General features: G+C 41.6%; 1 protein-coding gene across 7 annotated transcripts; it reads left to right on the top strand.

Moving 5' to 3' along the window:
* The first annotated feature begins 1,913 nt into the window (after positions 1-1,913).
* Positions 1,914-17,120, top strand: ankrd49 (ankyrin repeat domain 49). 7 transcript variants are annotated; one of them, XM_045716680.1, is made up of 4 exons: positions 2,881-2,914; positions 3,800-3,852; positions 14,143-14,395; positions 15,844-17,120. In XM_045716680.1, the coding sequence occupies exons 3-4, from the start codon at positions 14,186-14,188 to the stop codon at positions 16,309-16,311; spliced, it is 678 nt and encodes a 225-aa protein (XP_045572636.1). In that variant the 5' UTR covers positions 2,881-2,914; positions 3,800-3,852; positions 14,143-14,185; the 3' UTR covers positions 16,312-17,120. The 7 variants fall into 7 exon arrangements, with proteins under 7 accessions (XP_014050913.2, XP_045572634.1, XP_045572637.1 ...); XM_014195438.2 differs by lacking the exons at positions 2,881-2,914; positions 3,800-3,852 and adding an exon at positions 1,914-1,941 and having other exon boundaries at positions 14,146-14,395; XM_045716678.1 differs by lacking the exons at positions 2,881-2,914; positions 3,800-3,852 and adding an exon at positions 1,914-1,941.
* The last annotated feature ends 2,650 nt before the right edge of the window (positions 17,121-19,770 follow it).

Below are 19,770 nucleotides of genomic sequence, written 5' to 3'. Positions count from 1 at the left end.
TTCAGAGCATCTCTTACAATCAGGTTGATTGTGTGGGCAAGACATGGATGATGGGTCCGTTTGAACATTTTCATGGCTTTGGTTATGCTAGCTGCATTGTCGCTAACACAACAGACCACTTTTCTACTTGCCATTCTCTGGCCACTCTCAACAGTTCCTCTGCCAAGTTCTCTGAGGTGTATCTGTCGCTAAACTCAAAGCAGTCCAGAAGACAGCTAGACATCAAAAAATCTTCAATGAAGTGACATGTAACCGACATGTAAGAAGTGGTTACCCTTGATGTCCAGCAGTCAGTGGTAAGGCAAACTGCAGTAGCTTTTTGGACACTTTCCCGCACTGAAGCCTGTGTGCTCTCGTACAGTTGTGGAATAGGTGATTTTGAAAGGGTTTTCTTGCTTGGAATTGTGTACATTGGATTTAGACTATTGCTATAATTTCTAAAACCTCTGTCCTCCACGATCGAAAATGGCTGGAAATCAGTGGCAATCATTTTAGCCAATGCAATATCAATTTGGCCTTGTTTTGCTACAGACATAGACTTTGGCATAAACTGGTCCAAAGAAGACTGCGTTGCTGTGGGTCGCGGAGTAGACCTACTTGACTGAGTGGATACATCTCCACGTGTGGAGGTGCTGGCTCCACCACTATCACTAGCAAGCCAGCTAGTTTCTCGAAGCTCCGCTACAGCTAGCTTCACAGTTGGGCGCACAGTTCGCATATGCCGGTGTAGGTTGTGCGTAGAATTGGCTTTATATGAGATTTTGTTTTGGCAAATTCTACACTGTGCTCTAACATTGTCTACATTATTAAAATGCATCCAAATGCTACTGCGCTTCCAACTCATTTTCCAGCTGTTGTTTTCACAGCTGTCCTTCCTCTCTCTCCTCGGCTACTAAGTGTGTGACTGTGAGTGAGCTGGCTTGGCCCTCCCTCACGCATCTTTGGTTCATTGGTTGACACTGCATGTCTGATTGACAGGAACAACAGGTGAGGCTGTTGTTCTGAGCAGACAGTCAGAAGGAATGTGCTTGAGCGTTTAGGCCTATATTATTTTATTTATTTTTTTCGTTCTTGAATTAGTTAATTCTATTGATTTAAATCTTTTAATTATTCATATCTTAATTTTTATATATTTTTATAAACAAATTTGGCTCTTCTGATATGCGAGTCGGCTCCCAACGTTCACCCAAAAGAGCCGGCTCTTAGAGCCGACTCGTTCGCAAACGACCCATCACTACAAGACTTCTATTGGCGCTTCTATCGAATGGAAACTACAAGTGTTATTGCTGTGCTCAATGTAATTGCATTTATAAATGTAGAACCTTCTAACACCATCAAATAGGGAAACAGATACCAATCAAAGGTGTTATCACGTGCTCCACCAAGGCAGTTATCTTATAACTTGTCCTTGTGGTAAAAATGATGTGGGTGGAACGAAGTGAAAATTAAAAGTAAGAATGTCGTAGAATCGTAGCACCATTGGGTGCAAAAACTCAATGTACCCAGTTGTGGCCCACTTATTGGAAGGGGACCACTCTATTTCGTCCCTTCGCTATAGTAGCATCTAACACGTCCCCTAGGAGAGGGGGAGACCTTGACAATTTGTTGTTAAAAGGAGAGGCTGCCTGGATCTTTAATTTAAAGACACTTGCTCCCTTTGGTCTCAACATAGACTTTGATCTGAAGCCATTCTTGTGATTATTGTGATTTTGTTATTCATTATAAATGTTTGTAGGCCTATGTAGCCAAATTCTATTTATGATCGTATATCCATTCATGCTTTTTATATGTTCTATTTATATCTGTAAATCAACCAGTGACATCAAGCCACACCCACCCATGATTACAGACACCTGTGTGTCCTTCCAAATTATATAAATTAGTAACCTGCAGTGTTTGTCATTATACCCTGATGAAGACAGCTTGTCTGGCAAAACGTTGGTTAGTAAATTGTTGCATCTGCGCTCCTAGAGTGTGAGGCTCTCGTTTTCTTTATCCGGTAGTCATGGTTACCATGAATCTGAAGATGTTCAAGTATGTAAAACGTTTGTTTGTCTGTCTGACTGACTCACTGTGTGAAGCCTATGCGTGCATGCATCTGGGGAAAGGGAAGTTCACTGTAAACTATGTAACTCTATGGGTTGGATCGGGAGGGTGTAATGTTAGGCTGCAGAACGTTCAGATGGAAATGTGTAGAACAGACAAGATTGTCTGTCATGTAGATTAGGGAAAATTCCATTTATTTCTAATATTCTGAACATTCCTTCTCACTGAATACACCCTTTGACTAATAGGTATATCCAGCCTCTGTGCCAGCTTTTGAAAGACACGTAACGCAAACACTGGGTTTTTAGCACATTGACCCAGCTTTAGCAGATAGACACACAAACCCACCCACACACTCACATGCAGGCTACTTAGTATTGTTACATTTAATTACTACTTACTTATGTTAAATGAGATATTTCAATGTATTTTTTTTCCATTAAACAATGATAATTATAAGGGTAATGATAAAGTATACAACAACTTACTCAAAATAGTCTACATGTCTGATATGCTGGTACAGTGTTCTGCATTTGGTTGTAGTTTTATGTAGTGTTTTTTTCATTCATCACTCATATCTAAAAAAACAATCTATGAATGTCATTATTGGGGCTTCTGTCTGGCTTTGATAACTTGCGCAGCGCAAATACTCGATAGACGACATGGAACATCACCACAATTGTGTTTCTACTTCCTTGCACATGTGCTACGAAGTGGTTATGGGAAGCGGGAAATGTAGTTGTATATGTTAAAAATCGCTCTGCACTGCAACGCTAGATGCAACAAATACTGACGACATATCCCAGAGAAACCCGGAAAAGGGGACAAGTGCTGTTCGATGAGGGTTTTGTTGAAAGCTACTACCACAGTAAGTCAAGTCGTATTTGTAAGGTATTAAGCCATTTGTTTTTTGCTATAACAACTTTCGAATATCAGAGTAGTGGTAGTTCAAGCTGTCACTGTCCAGTCGAGGCTTTAAATGGTGTAGCTCTGTTTCATTGTCATGCTTTCTTCTCGACTACTGACGTTAACGGTCTTGCTCGCTCTCTCTACCAATCTTTCTATTAGATAATTTAAACTAACAAGGAACAATACTTACTGCTATTATTACGCACATGCACTGAATTAAAATCATTGTGTGATAAGTAAATTCACTCTGGAGTGCGCTTTGGCCGTTCGTAAATTTAGAGCTTTGTCAGATTGTCCGTGTCGGAGCGGACACTGGCGGAGTAGAGTTGATCCGAGCGTTCTGGCTGCTTGTTAGCTACAGTACTTCCAGACACAAACAAGAGAACACCTCACTCGGACCATTTTACTCGCTCAAGCAGAACTGGTTAGGCAGTGTTCATGTTATCTAGCGCGTTGGTGGCTGTAACTGTGCTGCTGGCTACAACTGAATTGTTTTTTTTGTGCCGCATTTATAAATTCATTAGTTATTCTGCGCTCTGGCAGACTCATTTGTACGGTTGCCAGGTGAAACTGATATTTGTAGTGCAATGACTACTCAAAACCCGCCCAAAAGGCGAGATGGCGCAGACAGACTTGGCAGCTCTGCTTCTAGCTCCTATGCAACTTTGCAGTATGTTGTTTTTGTGTGTTATTTCTTACATTATTAGCCCAGAAGGTTTTTTGTTGTTGGTGTTATTTCATACAGCCAGAAATAACTTTTGGATATCAGTGTGGCGGTAACTCAACAGCATTATGACCAGGAATACAACTTTCCCAAATTGGATCCTTTGTTCGTACCCCCCAGGGCAACTGATCTTATCCCAGAGGCTGCTCCAAGACGCCGCCGGTGGAGAAGAGGTATTCGGAGTGGACTTGTAGTCCGACTCAGGAGGCATGCACACCATCCACTGGTTCTGAGTATATTACTTTCTAATGTTCAGTCTCTGGATAATAAAGTAGACAAGCTCAGGGTGATTATCTCCTTCCAGAGAGACATCAGGGACTGTAACATACTTTGTTTCACAGAATCATGGCTCTCTCGGGATATACTGTCCCATCCATACAGCCAGCTGGGTTCTCAGTACATTGCGCAGACAAGAATAAAGAACTCTCAGAGAAGAAGCGCGGGGGTGTATATTTCATGATTAACACAGAAACTCAAGTCCTTTTGTTCACCCGCTCTAGAATACCTCACAATCAAATGCCGACCATATACCTCCCAAGAGAATTCTCATTAGTTATAGTCACTGCCATGTATTTTCCCCCTCAAGCTGATACCACAACCCTCAAGGAACTACACTGGACATTATGCAAACTGGAAGCCGTGTATCCTGAGGCCGCATTCATTGTAGCTGGGGATTTTAACAAACCAAATTTGAGGAAAATGCTACTGAAGTTCTAAGGCTGTAGTACTCGCTCTGGTAAAACACTTGATTACCGCTGACGTCTTGCTCCTGGACAAGTTACACACCTTCTTCGCCCACTTTGAGAATAACAGTGCCACCGGCACGGCCTGCTCTCGTTCTCCGTGGCCGACGTAGGTAAGACTTTTAAGCGTGTTAACCCTCCCAAGGCTGCTGGCCAGGACTTCAACTTTAGCCATGTCCTCAGAGCATGCTCACACCAGCTGGCTGGAGTGTTAACTTATATGGGCAAGGTGGGACCCACCTGCGGGACACAGCCAGTGAAATATCAGGGCGGAAAATTCAAAAACAACAAAATGTCATAATTCAACTTTCTCAAACACAACTATTTTACACCATTTTAAAGATAACCTTCTCGTTAATCTAGCCACATTGCCCGATTTCAAAAAGGCTTTACAGCGAAAGCAAAACAATAGATTATGTTAGAGTCCATAGACAAAAATAACCACACAGCCATTTTCCTAGCAAGGACATGTGTCAATAAAACCCAAAACACAGCTAAATGAAGCACTAACCTTTGACGATCTTCATCAGATAACCCTCTTAGGACATTATGTTACACAATACATGTATGTTTTGTTCGATAAAGTTCATATTTATATCCAAAAACAGCATTTTACATTGGCGCATGATGTTCAGAAAATGTATTCCCACCAAAACGTTCGGTGAATGTGCACATCAATTTACAAAAATACTCATCATAAACGTTGACAAAATATATAACAATTATTTTAAGAATTAATAGACTACCCCTGGATGCAACTGCTGTGTCAGATTTTAAAATAGCTATACGGAGAAAGCACATTTTTCAATATTCTGAGTACATAGCTCAGCCATCACGGTGAGCTATTCAGACACCCGCCAAGTTCGGGGCAACCTAAACTCAGAATTAGTATTAGAAATATTCTCTTACCTTTTGCTGATCTTCGTCAGAATGCACTCCCAGGACTGCTACCTCCACAAGAAATGTTGTTTTTGTTTGAAATAATCCATATTTATGTACAAATACCTCAATTTTGTTTGTGCGATCAGGTCACTATCCAAAGGGTAACGCGCGGAACAAGAGACAAAGTCAAAATGTTCCATTACCGTACTTAGAAGCATGTCAAACGCTATTTAAAGTCAATCTTTATGGTATTTTTAACGTAAAATTGCGATAATATTCCAACCAGACAATAGCATATTCATTCAAGAAGAAAAAGAAAGAAAGAACGGCGTGCTCCGCGGGACCGAGCATATCCAATCCCTTTGTTGCCAGGCAGACCACTCAGTAACTGAGCTCCTATTATCTGCCCAGTGACAGGAAAATGCTTTAGACAGTCAATGGAAGCCTTAGGAAGTGCAACGTCACCCCACAGACACTGTCGCTTCGATAGAGAATCAAAAGAAGAACTACAATTCTCAGACTTTCCACTTCCTGCTTGGAATTTTCTCAGGTTTTTGCCTGCCATGAGTTCTGTTATACTCAGACACCATTCAAAGTTTTTTTTTTTTTCTATCCAAATCTACTAATAATATGCATATTCTTGTTTCTGGGCCAGAGTAGTAACCTGTTTAAATTGGGTATGTTTTTCATCCGGCCGTGTCAATACTGCCCCCTAGCCCAGACAGGTTAACCTGTTAGGGCTAGGGGGCAGTATTGACACGGCCGGATGAAAAACGTACCCGATTTAATCTGGTTACTACTCCTGCCCAGTAACTAGAATATGCATATAATTATTGGCTTTGGATAGAAAACACCCTAAAGTTTCTAAAACTGTTTGAATGGTGTCTGAGTATAACAGAACTCATATGGCAGGCAAAAACCTGAGAAGATTCCAAACAGGAAGTGCCCTCTCTGACAAGTTGTTGTTCATCTTGGCTCTTTTTATTGAAGACTGAGGATCTTTGCCGTAATGTGACACTTCCTACGGCTCCCATAGGCTCTCAGAACCCGGGAAAAAGCTGAATGATATCGAGGCAGCCTCTGGCTGAAACACATTATCGCGTTTGGATAGTGGCTGGTCAGAGTACTCTGAGACTCACGCTCGTGCACGAGGGCACGATGTATTTATTTTCTCTCTCTTTGTACGTATACAGGCTATCCCGGGCGGAATATTATCGCTTTTTTACAAGAAAAATTGCATAAAAAATTGATTTTAAACAGCGGTTGACATGCTTCGAAGTACAGTAATGGAATATTTAGAATTTTTTTTGTCACGAAATGCGCCATGCTCGTCACCCTTATTTACCCTTTCGGATAGTGTCTTGAACGCACGAACAAAACGCCGCTATTCGGATATAACAATGGATTATTTGGGACCAAACCAACATTTGTTATTGAAGTAGAAGTCCTGGGAGTGTATTCTGACGAAGAACAGCAAAGGTAATAACATTTTTCTTATAGTAAATCTGACTTTGGTGAGTGCTAAACTTGCTGGGTGTCTAAATAGCTAGCCCTGTGATGCCGGGCTATCTACTGAGAATATTGCAAAATGTGCTTTCACCGAAAAGCTATTTTAAAATCGGACATATCGAGTGCATAGAGGAGTTCTGTATCTATAATTCTTAAAATAATTTATGTTTTTGTGAACGTTTATCGTGAGTAATTTAGTAAATTCACCGGCAGTGTTCGGTGGGAATGCTAGTCACATGCTAATGTAAAAAGCTGGTTTTTGATATAAATATGAACTTGATTGAACAAAACATGCATGTATTGTATAACATAATGTCCTAGGGTTGTCATCTGATGAAGATCATCAAAGGTTAGTGCTGCATTTAGCTGTGGTTTGGGTTTATGTGACATTATATGCTAGCTTGAAAAATGGGTGTCTGATTATTTCTGGCTGGGTACTCTGCTGACATAATCTAATGTTTTGCTTTCGTTGTAAAGCCTTTTTGAAATCGGACAGTGTGGTTAGATTAACGAGAGTCTTGTCTTTAAAATGGTGTAAAATAGTCATATGTTTGAAAAATTGAAGTTTTTGCATTTTTAAGGTTTTTGAATATCGCGCCACGGGATTACACTGGCTGTTGAGTAGGTGGGACGCAAGTGTCCCACCTAGCCCATAGAGGTTAAGGGACATATTCAATCTCTCCCTATCCCAGGTGCTGTCCCCACTTGCTTCAAGATGTCCACCATTGTTCCTGTACCCAAGAAAGCAAAGGTTACTGAACTAAATGACTATTGCCCCTTAGCACTCACTCCTGTCATCATGAAGTGCTTTGAGGCTAGTTAATTAACCTCTTACATCTAGACGTTCCGCTAGCGGAACACCACTCCAATATCCAATGATGGGGCGTGGCGCGAAATACAAACTCCTCGAAAATCCGAAAACTTCCATTTTTCAAACATATGACTATTTTAAACCATTAGAGACAAGACTCTCCTTTATCTAACCACACTGTCCAATTTTCAAAAAGGCTTTACAACGAAAGCAAAACATTAGATTATGTCAGCAGAATACCCAGCCAGAAATAATCAGACACCCATTTTTCAAGCTAGCATATAATGTCATCAAAACCACAGCTAAATGCAGCACTAACCTTTTGATCTTAATCAGATGACACTCCTTGGACATTATGTTATACAATAGATGCATGTTTTGTTCAATCAAGTACATATTTATATAAAAAAACAGCTTTTTACATTAGCATGTGACGTTCAGAACTAGCACTTCCGGTGAATTTACTAAATTACTCACGATAAACGTTCACAAAAAAAATTACAATTATTTTAAGAATTATAGATACAGAACACCTTTATGCAATCGCGGTGTCCGATTTCTAAAATAGCTTTTCGGTGAAAGCACATTTGGCAATATTCTGAGTAGATAGCTAGCTAATTTGACACCCACCAAGTTTGGTACTCAGATTTACTATAAGAAAAATTGGATTACCTTTGCTGTTCTTCGTCAGAATGCACTCCCAGGACTTCTACATCACCAACAAATGTTGCTTTGGTTCCAAATAATCCATAGTTATATCCAAATAGCGGCGTTTTGTTCGTGCGTTCAAGACACTATCCGAAGGGTGACGCGCGGACGTGTATCGTGACAAAAAATGTCAAAATATCCCATTACCATACTTCGAAGCATGTCAAACGCTGTTTAAAATCTATTTTTTATGCGATTTTTCTCGTAAAATAGCGATAATATTCCGACCGGGAGTCGTTATTTTCGTTCAAAGACCGAAAAAGTAAAATGGGCTCTTCACGTGCACATGTGCACCCGTCTCATTGTTCTCAGATCGACCACTTGCCAAATGCGCTACTGTTTTTCAGCCAGTAACTGCAGAGTCATCATTCAACGTTCTGGTGCCTTCTGAGAGCCTATGGGAGCCTTAGAAAGTGTCATGTTACAGTAGAGATCCTCTGTTTTGGATAGAGATGACAAAGAAGGCCAAGAAATGGTCAGACAGGGTACTTCCTGTACAGAATCTTCTCAGGTTTTGGCCTGCCATTTGAGTTCTGTTATACTCACAGACACCATTCAAACAGTTTTAGAAACTTTGGAGTGTTTTCTATCCAAAGCTACTAATTATATGCATATTCTAGTTTCTGGGCAGGAGTAATAACCAGATTAAATCGGGTACGTTTTTTTTTATCCGGCCGTGAAAATACTGCCCCCTATCCATAACAAGTTAAGTAAGGTAGAGGTGATAGGATCCTTAACACCCTAGACCCACTTCAATTTGCTTACCGCCCCAATAGATCCACAGCCGACGCCATCGCTCTGCACACTGCCCTATCCCATCTGGACAAGAGGAATACCTATGTAAGAATGCTGTTCATTGACTAAAGCGCAGCCTTTAACACCATAGTACCCTCCAAGCTCATCATTAAGCTCGGGGCCCTGGGTTTGAACCCTGCCTTGTGCAGCTGGGTCCTGGAGTTCCTGACGGGCCGCCCCCAGGTGGTGAAGGTAGGAAACAACACCTCCACTTTGCTGATCCTCAACACAGTAACCCCACAAGGGTGTGTGCTCAGACCCCTCTTGTACTCCCTGTTCAACCATGACTGCGTGGCCACGCACGCCTTCAACACAATCATCAAATTTGTAGATGACACAACAGTAGTAAGCCTGGTTACCAGCAATGACGAGACAGCCTACAGGGAGGAGGTGAGGGCCATGGTGGAGTGGTGACAGGAAAATGACCACAATGTCAACAAAACGAAGGAGCTGATCGTTGACTTCAGGAAACAGCAGAGGGAGCACACCCCTATCCACATCGATGGGACCGCAGTGGAGAAGGTGGAAAGCTTCAAGTATCTCATCGTACATATCACTGACGATCTGAAATGATCAACTCACACAGTGTGGTGAAAAAGGCGCAACAGCACCTGTTCAACCTCAGCAGGTGGAAGAATTTCGGCTTGGCCACTAAGACTCTCACTTACTTTTACAGATGCACAATTGAAAGCATCCTGGCGGGCTGTATCACCGCCAGGTACGGAAACTGCACCGCCCGCAACCACAGGGCTCTCCAGAGGATGGTGCGGTCTGCCCAACGCATCACCGGGGGTACACTGCCTGTCCTCCAGGACACTTACAGCACCCGATGTCACAGGAAGGCCAAAAAGATAATCAAGGACATAAACCGCCACGGCCTGTTCACCCTGCTAGAAGGCGAGGTCAGTACAGGTGCATCAAAGCTGGGACCGAGAGACTGTTAAATAGCCATCACTAGCCGGCTACCACCTGGCTACTCAACCCTGCACCTTAGAGGCTGCTACCCCATATATTATAGACATGGAATCACTGACCACTTTAATAATGAACACTAATCACTATAATCATGTTTACATACCTCTTTACTCATCTCATATATTCTGTTCTACTGTATTTGTCAATGCCACTCTGACATTGCTCGTCCTAATATTTATATATTTCTTAATTCCATTCTTTTACTTTTAGAATTGTTTGTATTGTTGTGACTTGTTAGATACATTCCTAGCTCCAACAGCTCAGTAGTAAGTATTTCTCTCTACCCTTTATAACATCTGCAAAAAAATTGTATGTGACCAATAAAATTAGATTTTGAAAGGCATGAAGAAAAAAAAAATTTTGTGCTCCCAAAGTCTTTATCCAGTGCTTTTGTCGCTATTTTTTGATGCGCATCAGTTCTACTGTGTTAATGTTATGTACTTTTTTTTTTTTTTTAAATGGGTGTCTCCATAATGACAATCTAAATGGCCTACCTACAACTGGTAAAAAGTTGGCACGACGTGGGCGCTTGCTGCGCTGTCTCCTCTCACTCAAGTGACTCAGCCAGTAGTGGACTAAGCTGCCTGCTGCAGTGGTCTCTCAACACAGCCCTTCCCACCACTCACTCACTCACTCACTCACTCACTCACTCACTCACTCAGCAACTGCCTGATAGGCAGCTGCAGCAGGTCTCAGTGAAATATCTATATATGTGAAGAGAAATGCCATTACGGCCATGCTGCATCTTAGAAGTAGCCCAAAAACCCGTGTCCAATAAATTTTCACCCGCGACATCGTTTACCAAGTTGCCCAATTATGGAAAAACTGCTGACCTGGCAACCCTGCTCGAAAGAGTGCTCTGAAATCAGAGTAGATGGCTAGAGGGAATTTACAAACACACACACAGTGCCTAATCCTTCTGGCTAGCTTCACATGGGGATTCATGATTTAGACCCTAAAACAACATAATCTGATAGGCTAAGCTTTTTTTTTACATAATATTCTTTCATTTCCATTTGACTTCATTTGGGGAAAAACTCAGATTAGACTAGGCTACCCTGATTATGTTATTGGTACATTTCCATGATAACATCATATGGGGACAAATTACCCAAATAGGCCTAGACTATATCTTTAGTGTCTGTCTCTCGCGCGCTCTCTCTCTCTCTCTCTCCCTCGTCTGTTCTGTCTGCCTGCCTGTCTCTGTTCTTCTCTCTCTCTCAGTAATCAAGTTGTTAGTCATTCAGCATTATCTTTTCTCTCCGCTTCCCATCTCTCAATGCAACATTTCCATGACTACAGGGGTTTTCCCTAACATCAAAAGGGGACAAATTACTTTGAATGAATAGGGTGATTTTGCACCAGCATAGTATGAAAATATTTTTTGTATCTCAGATTGTTCTGGCAATTCTCACATAGTAAGTTCTTAGGAGGAAGGATGTTTGACATGCTTTATAATCTTGTATCACATTTTGGGAAATCACGATAAAAGTGGCCATTTTAGGCCCTTTTTAAACTTATGCCTCCTGTAAGACCCTATGACAGCATTTTACAAACTTGGGACCTCAAGGGGTGCACGTTTTGGTGTTTTCCCTAACACTACACGGCTGACTCAAATGATCAAAGCTTGATGATTAGTATTATTTGAATCAGCTGTGATGTGCTAGGGCAAAAAACAAAACGTGCACCCCTTGCTTTATGATCTGTGAAACTGTTGAGACAGACAGCATTTTGGTGTCATCATACTCCTTAGTGTTCTCTCAAATATGGAGTATGTCTAGATTCTGAAATACAAATATTCAAAAATGTATTCAACATTATAAATATTCATATCTAAAAATGACCCTAATTTGGCTTTTTCGACATTTGTTAGTCTAAATATCAGAGTAAGAACTTGACGGACACTATGAAAGCTTAAACCAAGTTTATTCACCCCAAAGGATCCAACAGTTGAACAGACAAAAACATGGTTCCACCAGTGGTGGTATGCATACATGCATGCATACATACCCCAATTTGGGGTGGAATCTCCTCTCTAAACATTACATCTCTGTTGCTAGGCAGGAAATGACCTGTCAAACTGTTCCTTCTCCCATAACGTGACCTGACCTCGACCCCCTTCATCACTAATCCATGGCTCTCTCATTAACCTCTGGTGTAGACCCTAGACTATGGCACCCCTCATGTCTCTAACTAATGATTTAATAATATTTAAAGTTTAGAAATCTGAACCCATCAACATATTGTTTGTAGCAATATACTCTTCAAACACGTCACATGATATGATCCATTTTATACATAGAAATTGACATTATAGGTCATTAACCAATCACAGCCCTCATTTAGGATTGCACATTCAGCGAGTCACCAGCCACCATTTTCCCATTCACTGGTTCTCATAAATTGATCATACCTTCAGTATTAGCAGAGAGCCCACTCTGGAAATGTGATGTACTTGTAGAGTATATTGTTCAAACCAATATGTCTTCAAATTTAACAAAATCAAAACAGGTAGTGTTGAAATATTAATATTTTTAATGTTGAATAAATTAATGTGAACAATTTTATTTCAGAATCAAGACATACTCCATATTTTAGAGCATACTATAAGGAGTTTCACAATGCCAAAATGTTGTCTGTATCATGTACAGTTGACAGATCATAGGTCCTTACAGGAGCCAAGTTTAGGTCTAAAAAGGGCCACTTTCATCACGATAAAAAAAATGCTTGCTACAAATTGCCAGGGACCTCCCAATATTATCACGATGCTTATGTGCCGATACAATACGTATTACGATTCTCACAATTCTATATGTATTGCGATTCGATACTGTGATTTCTATTGCAATTTGATGCTCCAAACATATTGCTCACCATATGTCAGCTCCCGAGGGACAAGAGAGCCATGAGAAAATGAGTTTTGATCAGTCAAATTGGCTCCCTTATTAAAAAGATGGAGAACAAGTTATGAAGGTACAGCTAAATGGCGCAAAAATAATATTGTGATATTGTAAAAACAATGATACATTTCGGGATATTATTTTTGATATCGTAACTCTTTTTTTTATATATTTCTTTTGTTCCTGAAAATTGTCAGACCTCCTTGCCAGAACAACCAGAGATATCAAAAATATTTTAGGCTACGCTGGCATAAAATTTCCCAAAAGAACCATATCTTTTCTTGTTCTAGCTGTCGGTCTTTCTCACAGTACCATAATTAAGTTGTTGAAGTATATTGATGTATTGTCTCCTCGCTCTCTCTCATTCACACACACACACACACACACCTTCAGTAATCTTAGTCTAAAATCCTAATTATGTCAAGTGCAGAATTCTCTCTAAGTTGTTGTATTTCCTCTCTTGATCTTTTTCTCACACACTACTTCAATAATCAAGTTGTTAATGCTTAATGACTGTACAATCTTCTCTCTCCGCTTCCCATCTCTCAATGCAACATTTCCATGACTGCAGGGGTCTATCCCTAACATCAAAAGGGGACAAATTACTTAGAATGAATATGGTGAATCCACACCAGGTTAGTCTCTAAAATATATTTTTGGTAACTCTGATTGTTCTGGCAATTCTCACATAGTAACTTCATTGGAAGGAAGGATGTTTGACATGCTTTTTACATTTTGTTTCACAAACTATTTTGGGGGGAAATCATGATGAAAATGATCTGTGAACCTTACATGATACAGACATCTTGGAGTCATTATCCTCCTTATCGTGTTGTGTCAAATATCGAGTATGTCCACATTCTGAAACAATTTTTTTTCCACATTCACTTATTCAACTTGAAATCTCTGATCTTTTATTTCAGCCCGTGAAACAGGTGACCAACACTTTACATGTTACGGTTTTATATTTTTGTTCAGTATATAGTGTTGATCAGTCAAATTGGATCCCTTACTAAAAAGTAGCTGTCAGTCTTTCTCACAGTAGCCTAAATTTAAATATTGATGTATTGTTCTCTCTCTCCTAAGTGAATTAAGTTGTTGATAATTAATATCAATTACCTGATATCTCCTCTCTGTCAGCAGATTCTGAGTAGACTGAGTGTGCACGGGCAGTTAGTACAGTATGGAGGAGTTCCCAGAGAGCTTTAACCAGCTGGAACTGCTGAAGACCCATGACCACCTGATCCCCCGCGGAGCATGCAGCCTCTGGCCGGGAGACGAAGAAGAAGAAGAAGAGGAGGGGGAAAGGAGTGAAGAGTGGTATCAGCAGAGGGAGGAGAATCTGAAAGACAGACCGGAGGAGCTAATGCTGTGGGCGGCAGAGAATAACAGAGTGAGTGTGACATGCAAACTACACACACCTTCTCACTAGGGCTTGGAATTGCCAGGGAGCTCACGATACAATGTTATCATGATACTTAGGTGCCGATTTATATGTATTTGCGATTCTGACGATTCTATGTGTGTTGTGATTTGATACTGTGGTTTAATTGGGATTTGATGTTCCAAACATATTGCTCACCTATCCTGCACTGAGCACCAACCAGGCTCCAAAGTAACAGTTGGAAACTAAGTCATCTGAATGTGTGTGCATGTGAAGAAGTGATTCGGGGGGGGGGTCGATACAGTTAAATATTGGTATATTATTTTTGGCAATATCGCAGTATTATTTTTGCGCTAGTTGGCTGTACCAGCACCAAAACTCCAGTATTTTTCCTTCATAGCTTCTTCTCCATCTTCTTTTTTAAATAGGGAAACAATCAAAACTTGTTTTCTCATGCCTCTCTTGTCCCTCTGCTGCAGACATATGGCACACTGAAGCAAAACTCTTTGCAAAGAAACCCTTTTCAAACAAAAACAAGTTCAGGTAGTCACTCCGAGTTTTTGTCAAAAAAAAACATTTGATGTGTTGTGAATACGACCCAGCACTTTTGCCATCGCTCCCATGTCCTGGACTAACTTCCTGGATCTTTGGTCTTGTCAAGGGATGTGTCCAAGATCAATGGAAGGGACATGTGGACGCAAAGTCACTACAATGTAGTTGAGTATGGATGCATTTAAACTTATTGATTTGTAATTTACCCAGAGAGACTTGTGAACGTGAAAAGCTTTTATTAAAAGCGTACAACAAGTTTTGGCGTTGAACCTGCCATCCTGGAGGTGGTCATCCAAGGCCAAATTCTTGTAAAATTGATGTCTCGTCAAACATCTTTCTGTTGCAAATCCGGTGCTCAAAGTTGACCTATTTTGCATACCACATACCACCATGAGACGTCCATGTCTTCGTCACTGGAAGAGTTTGATATCAAGGGCCAATATTTATAGAAATGTTTGTTCAAATCAAAAGTGAATGAGCTGTGAGAGTATAATGAATGCGTCTCCGTTTAGACGTCTCCCTCTCTGCTTTGAATGCTGATCACTACTTAAGATTGGAACAGAACAGCACAGGAAGCCTCTGATTACTGTGTGTCCTTGTCCCTGTGTGTGTGTGTCATGATGTCTCACTGGTATCAAGAAGTGGTGAGATAAGAAAGATAATCCCCTAGAGCTCTTGTTTGTTCCCCCTGTCAAACCAGTGCAGAAGTAACTTTACATCTCCATCTCTCTCGGTGGATCCCGAGGCAATAACAAGGGGGACGGTGGGGTTTATCTCTCTATTTTTCCGGCCTTGTTTTTGATTCTTCATGAAATGCGTCTGCCTTTCGGCTGTTTCGTGACATGTTGAAGAGTTCGATAAAGGCCAGTTAAAATGCAAATATTCTCTCTCTCTGCCTCTTTAAGCTGCCAACGGTGAAGCGGCTGCTCACGGTCGATCCCTTGCTTGCGCATTGCCAGGATGAGGACGGCTATACTCCGTTGCACCGTGCGGCCTACGGAGGTCACGCCGCCACGGCCTCTACCCTGCTGGCGGCGGGCACCGAGGTTAACTCCCGCACTGCCGACGGCTGGACGCCCCTACACAGCGCCTGTCGCTGGGGCCAAGTCGCCACTGCGTCCCTCCTGTTGCGGCAAGGGGCGGAGTTGAACGCCCAGACCAACGGCGGCCTCACAGCGCTCCATCTAGCTGCCTCCCACCCTGGACCGGGCTCCGCCCACACGCTGGAGTTCCTCCTATCGCAGCGCCAGATCAAGGCGGAGCTTCGGAGTAATAGCGGGGAGATGGCCAGTGAAATTGCACGCCGAAGTGGACCGCATCACTTCCTGTTTGAGATGGTGGAGGACTGTAACAGCGTGCTGTCTCCCCGGTGACCCACACACACACACACACACACACACACACATACATCAGCCCTTCTTTCCCTCTACCCAGGGGCCTTCATGGAAGACAAGACTGTGTTCCAAGAAGTGTCTTATGAACTTATGAACAGTCACGTACACCACCACATAGTCTTTCTTTGCAGTCGTGGGAGGAAACCTCAATATGATGACAGTTTATCTTGTATATTCTCTGTACGCTTTATTTTGAGTCCCAAATGGCAACATATTCTGTACATAGTGCACTACTTTTGGGCCCTGGTCAAAACTAGTGCACTATGTAAAGGAATAGGGTGCCATTTGGGATGCGACCCTAATAGCCGGGTACTTGAAAATAACTGGTCCAATTAGCATCCTCTCAGAAACTATGGGTGAATTTTATTTCTTTATTTGTTTGCATGGAAACCCACATGATCAGACACTGTATTTTGGATTAGGTCATCTTGTGATTGGTTGAAGGCGATCCAAATCATCCAATTGCTGACGTTCATTTTTTTATAATGCCTGACATTACAGACGTAGGCTCAAATGGGTTTCAGCGGTGGGATGACTAATATTGTGAAATGAAGCAGATCAGTTTGGGTTCCAGGCTAAATTGTGTGTGCTGGAGTAATGTTTCTCATTGGTCTCTGAGCATTGGGGGTGTATTAATCTCATTTATTAAATTGATTTGTTGAGCGTTGTGGCCATTTTAGAAGTGTCATGATTTATTCTAATTCTATGGTTACAGCTAATTTGTTAGTCATCCAAGTGTCATCCGTGCTCGCTGTAGAAATAAAAAATAAAATCAGTATAAATCTTTAGTGACGGTTCCCATCTCCCTTTACAAATAATGGCCGCCATTTTGATAGCGCTTACCAAACACAACCTGAGGACATTTCAGAACTGCATTCATTTCCAAATGTTTGCCTCTGGGATGTCCATGGGAAGATGTCTGAAGTGTGTCTATGCCCAGCTTCAAACTTGCTTGGGATAAAGTGCTGCGCCATGTTTTTGTAACTTCTGGTTGTTTTTGATAAGATCACCTTGATTTTGCGCTAAAATGGGTTGTCAGACTTGTCACTATCCAGCCATGCTACAAAGGACAAAAGTATGGTCATCAAAAGGTCACTAGAGGGTAAGCAGGAGAGTCGATGCTCCGCGGTAACGTTTCCCCCTCTGTACAGAGCTAGGATCAGTTTCCCCTCCCTCTATCCTAACTTACCCATTATTGGGGTAAATGTGAAATTGACCCAAGATCAGTGTCTGGGGGCAACTTCATCCTACTCTGAGGGTCAACTTTGAGCGTGACAGTTTTAATTCTAATTGCAAAGATACCATATTAGGCTACCCACACAACTTTAAAGAGCAACTGGATATAATAACCAACTTCTCAGGTGAAAAACGGCCTATGTAGCATCTATATTAGTCAAACATTTGTTTGTGCCAAAATTGACTGAAGTGTAAGTAGGATAATTTTGGTCATATAAGTCAGTATATTCCAAAACAGAGTTTTGTGAGATTTGTGTAATGGAGTTCGTCATGATTTACATGAGGGTTGGGCTTGGATTACAATGATGCCCACTTTCTCACTATCACGAGATGGTAGAATTGTCATGCACAGAGAAACAGCTGCGTTGATTGCGCTCTATCCAATCATAGCAGCCAGAACCTAGAGACATTAGGCTTGTTCGACATTTGCAGACGACAGTGCAAGCAACTGCCGACTGACTGATCTACAAATCATTTAGCAGCATAAATAACTACTCATTATTTGTAGATCAGTCAGTCACCACAATGCATCATGGATTTGATGCTCTCGAGCACGGCTATTGAGACGCTTGCCCATTACGCAGCGCCACAGACTTGTTTATATAAGACAACACGACGCCAGTGTTATGTTGTTGAAAGAACACTTGGCCTCTAAGCCCTTTATCGGGTGTCCGATTGCTGATGTTTTCGATAGTGATCACTCGAGTCTGCCACATTTTTGGGCAAAATGAGATTTGAGATGATGCACTGCCACTTGTCAATATTCCATCTGCGAGCGTCTTGTGTCCCGCTGTGACCTGTTTTGTATCATGATTCGCTATCAAACACTGTCAGACAGACACACTGGATAGTGAGAAAGTTGTAAAAAAAAAACGAAGCGCACACATCGCCACTCGCAAGTGACTCGATAAGCTGATTTAGCTAACGTGGCCCGGCTGCTTAATGTGCCTGCTAGCTACTACTAGCTTCATTGACAAACTGTACGCAGGGCACCGACTAGTTTTTCATGCAAATTTTCTTACTTGAGAAATACTGCACCAAACAACTTAGATGTAAAATTGTGCTATTAAGACCTTGGCAAAAATGTCAATTAATTACAGATTTCTTCATTTATCTTAGATTAATTCTGACTATTTGGAGAAAGTGAGTGACAGTTGTTGCTACGGAGGGACATAACACACCCACATCGAACCACACCCCCAAGACTCAAATCTCATGTTTCTTAATGAGCACCATAAAAACACATGCAGAATCGTTGTGTTCAGTCAGTCCCCCTTTAAGCAGCATGTCTTCAAACCCCAAACTTTTCCACTGCTCTATCAATGTCTGTGAGACCAGGCTGATTTTATTTATGCAAATTTAATTTTTGTTCAATCGCAAGATAATTGTCCTGTATTTTAAAAGTATGGTAACTGCACACGCTGTGCATAAAGTAACAAGTAAAGAAGATCTGAGTGACTTACCTGTTGTCATGGGAACTGGGAGAGTCTGCTGTTCTGTGGTACATATGTGGGCGCAGCCATGTTAAAATACTCACTGTCCTGTTTCCTCCCACACACACACACACACCCAAACCTAGCCCTTGGGTATTTATGTAAAAAGGATTGTTTGTACCTACAGTCCATTAGCCTTTCAAATGCCTGGGCACTAGGGGGATGGGGACTGCAAATGGATTTGGAATCGAGCCGTTGCAGTCTAACGGACCCTGGGTCATATTAATTAGGGCACACTGTACCAAAATGTTTTGCAACGGAAAACAAGTGTTTCTTATTGGACAAGTTACGATAGTACATCCCTATTTTTGTCAGTTTTCTTCCATTTTGGGCCTAGTGTATACAACCCTGCTGCTGTTGAAGTAAGGCCTCTCAGATAGACACACAATGGCTATTTGACCCCTGTATGTTTGTGTGAGAGCAGAGAAGTTGCCCCTAGAGGCTGATCTTGGGTCAGTTCTTTTTTTTTTACATTTTCCCCACAAATGGTTAGGGGGGGGGGGGGGGGCTGATCCTAGATCTGTACCTAAAGGATACTTCACCTTGGAGCGAGAGCAGAGGGACTAACAGCTCTAATACACTTCTCATGTTTGACCGGGAGATGCAACTGAAATTCTAAACAGTAGAAGCCCTGTGACTTCAAGGTCCTCATTCAGATAGCAACCGCTGAATGTGCATGTTAAATCCGCACACTTGAAAAGACAACAAA

Source organism: Salmo salar, chromosome ssa04, assembly GCF_905237065.1.
Source record: "Salmo salar chromosome ssa04, Ssal_v3.1, whole genome shotgun sequence".
Lineage (NCBI taxonomy): Eukaryota > Metazoa > Chordata > Actinopteri > Salmoniformes > Salmonidae > Salmo > Salmo salar.
Note: the sequence above shows the minus strand (reverse complement) of the source record. Positions and strands in the feature narration are given on the sequence as shown.

What these genes read in the sequence shown, in the direction of transcription:
- ankrd49 (XM_014195438.2), top strand. Translation starts at nt 14,186, where the DNA reads ATGGAGGAGTTCCCAGAGAGCTTTAACCAGCTGGAACTGCTGAAGACC. An exon ending in GGGCGGCAGAGAATAACAGA is followed by an intron (nt 14,396 to 15,843) that starts GTGAGTGTGACA and finishes TGCCTCTTTAAG; the next exon opens with CTGCCAACGGTGAAGCGGCT.